The sequence below is a fragment of the Apis dorsata genome, unplaced genomic scaffold (assembly GCF_000469605.1).
Source record: "Apis dorsata unplaced genomic scaffold, Apis dorsata 1.3 scaffold_988, whole genome shotgun sequence".
NCBI lineage: Eukaryota > Metazoa > Arthropoda > Insecta > Hymenoptera > Apidae > Apis > Apis dorsata.
In genome coordinates, this window is record NW_006264091.1 from 71953 (window position 1) to 75046 (window position 3094).

The 3094-nt window shown below is 48.1% G+C and overlaps 1 protein-coding gene across 1 annotated transcript in view; it reads right to left on the bottom strand.

Annotated features, from left to right (window-relative positions):
• Positions 1-311: 311 nt before the first annotated feature.
• LOC102681173 (retinal homeobox protein Rx1-like) overlaps positions 312-3094 on the bottom strand; it is a 36821-nt gene continuing 34038 nt past the window's right edge. The window contains exons 3-5 of the mRNA XM_006624036.2: positions 2184-2281; positions 1900-2078; positions 312-1733 (exon numbers count right to left, since the gene is read on the bottom strand). Of these exons, the coding sequence (XP_006624099.1) occupies positions 1570-1733; positions 1900-2078; positions 2184-2281 (441 nt within the window). The 3' untranslated portion in view covers positions 312-1569. The remainder of the gene's footprint in view (positions 1734-1899; positions 2079-2183; positions 2282-3094) is intronic.

A 3094-nucleotide genomic window follows, 5' to 3' on the forward strand; every position in this document is an offset into this window, starting at 1 on the left:
GCCGCAAAATAGCAAATATTCCGCTCGTTTCGTTCGTTCTATCCGAGGTACATGATTATCAAACAATTATGCTAATCGTATTTCGGATACAAGACCGTTAGTTTACACGGAGGAGGAAAACGATCGCCTCGGCCGGGCCACTGACCCCTTCGCGGTTTGTACCAATTCATTTCGTCGGTATACAGCCACTTTGCATATTTGAACGCCCACCGATCAACTCTGACTGTCATTCCGTTATATCCGTGACTCGTTCCGATAATTCCACGATTCCGTGGAGAAAATTTGAAAATTTTTCTCTTTTTTTTTTTTTCTCGATATCTCAATGACAGCGTTGTTGATCGTGTTAAGAGTGTGACAGAAATTGAAAGGATTTTAAATATTTCGGATCGACTCGTTTCCCCTCGATTTTAACTTTTCACTCGTAACGTGGCAACTCGATTGAAAAATTATGACGATCGAGAAGACGTTCGTTTCGATTCTTTCGATTCGAATTCTTCGTTCGTTAAATTTAGAACACGATATAATTAAAAATCGTGTTCCGAATTTGAAGACCGTCCGTTTCGATTTCGATTTCGAAAGCACACCGTGCACTCTCCACTCTTAACGCGACTCGTGTGGCTCTTAACGAAAAATTCACACGTCGCACGAAAACTCTCTGGCCGAGTCGTTTGAACATTTCCGGGTCGTTTCTTCGCCGATACGCGCAAAATAAAAATCTTTATCCGTATAATAACAGGATTTCGACGGGACGTCGGTTTTCGCGAAACCTTTAAAACCTTTTTGTTTAAAACTATACGTAATATATTACTTACTGAGCTGTATCGTTCAGGAAGTTATGGAGTTATCCTTCGCAGTTCTAACCGGAAAGAATCGTCTTTGGATCTTACAGCTACTCCTCCGTCCGTACGAACGCACTACGAAAAAATGTCTCTGTCCCCCTTCCTCTTTCTCGTTTATTGCACTATTGTTATCCTGAACTAGTTCGACCGGAAAAAACTGACCACCCAAAAACCGAAACTGGGATTACTCTCGATTTTTTTTCCACCGAGGGGCGAATTTCAAATTTCTCTTCTTTCTTTCCGTCTCTTCTGTCACAAGAGAACGAACGCATCACGCCTCCCTTCGTCCCTTCGTCAACCAACGATACAACAAAATTTGATCTAGTCAATCAGTTAAACCAACCAGACTAAACCTCTCCTCTCCTCTCTCCATTATTATACCACTGGGAATTAATAATCGAACGCGTAATAATCGTCCCTTTCCAGATCCCGTCCTCGTACTCTTCGTCACGTTGTGTTCGATAACCGATAAAACGGTGCTTCCAACGGTGGGATGGAAACGATCGGTTCACCAGTCGTTTCACCAGAAACGCCGCGGAAAGAGGGACGAGGGAACGTGTTTGTCGATCCGTCTGCCCGTTACAGTGTTTTCTCCAGTTTCTCGAAGGATCTAGTTGTTCTAGGGGAGAGTGGTAGTTTTCGCTTCTCGTCACGCCCGCGGTGTTAAGAGCGTGGCCACGATTTGGCCGTAGTCGGGTTGATACTGCCTTCCTGGGTCGTACGTTAAACTTCAGACCATTTGCAATCCTTTGGTGATGCTCTCGACGTGCTCCTTGGCCCGCATTCTCAGAGCCTGGATGCTCGTTGTGCGCGGGTCGTGACCAGGCGGACTCGGTGGCGCCGCCGGGACGTGCCCTCCGCTCCCTATGCTCGTCATCCCTGCGCTCAGCCCACCTGAAAAACAATTTTATACATTTTTATATTTTTATTTGCAGGGTGCAGCTAACGATACTTTGTGCAATCTAACGAGCAACGCCTCTCGATTCGGTAGAGTTCGTTCGTGACAATTTTGGGGATAATTTTAAATGGATAATTCGAGTTATCCTCGGGAGAGTCTCACCTGGTACCGCGCTTCCAACAGCCCCAACGTTGGGCGGCGACGGCAATCGTCTCGGGGAGGTTAGATAACTGGGATATCCCGTGTGAGGTGCAGCGAGAAAGCCGGGAAGAGCGCTCAACAGACCAGGAGGAGTGAGCCAAGGATCTCCAGGCAGACCAAGAGCCGGCCCGGCCACGTTTCTGTAAAACGTGAAAATCATATCGTATCGATCGGCACAATTATCCTCGCGCAAGGGGCGTACAATTTATAGGAGTTGTTCATAGGAGATTCGTTATTATTATTACCTCATATTGCCGGGATGATGATACTCGCTGAGGCCGAGTCTCGCTGCCTCCATCTTCTCCTGTCTGCGCCATTTTGCCCGCCTATTCTGAAACCACACCTGGAACACAAAACGGTAGAAGCATGGGTTATATATCGGCGACGCGGATTGCAACGGTTCAATTCAACTTTCAACCCCCGTGCAAAACTTCAAAAACGTCGATCAAAACGAAGGTTGCTGGGGCGGGAGCGTGGTTACATTCCTCGTTCATGCAACTTTCGACCTCGAAAATCATGCATTTCGAATCGTTTAACAAATTCACCATTGGAAACGGAACATCTACGGATATACTCGTTCGTGGGAAAGTGAACGGTTCGAAAAATTCTTCCCGAGAGCGAGAAATCGAATCGAAGCTTTGCAGAGAGACAAGGGAAAGACAAGGGCCGAGCAAGTAAGAAAATGGAGTTCCTTTGGCTACACTCGCGATACCGTGCAGGCGAGAAAAGTGGCTGCCAAAGCCCTCTTATCCCTTTCCTTCCTCCCTTTCTCGAATTCCCATTCTCCTCTCCCTTGCAAAACTCCCTCTCCTCGTCTTACTTCTAATCTTCTCTCCCTGCCTCATTCATCCTCTCTCGAACCCATTGCGTTCAGTTCGTTCGAGGTTGGCCGTGTTGCTGCTCCCTCGGCGACGAGAAAGGGGGGTTGCGGAGAGAAATGTCTCTGGGCGGGGCGGTCCACCCCTGGAGGCAGCACGGGCCAAGAAAAGGAGGTAAGAAGGGATCTCGTAGGGTGAGGAGAGTCCGCGCGGGGACCACCCTTCCTCGACATCAAGAGGGTAACGAGGGTAACTGCGGGGCGAAATCGAAAGTGAGCGACGTGACGGCGCTCTCTCTCCCTCTCTCTCTCTCTCTCTCTCTCTCTCCTGTTCCAAGA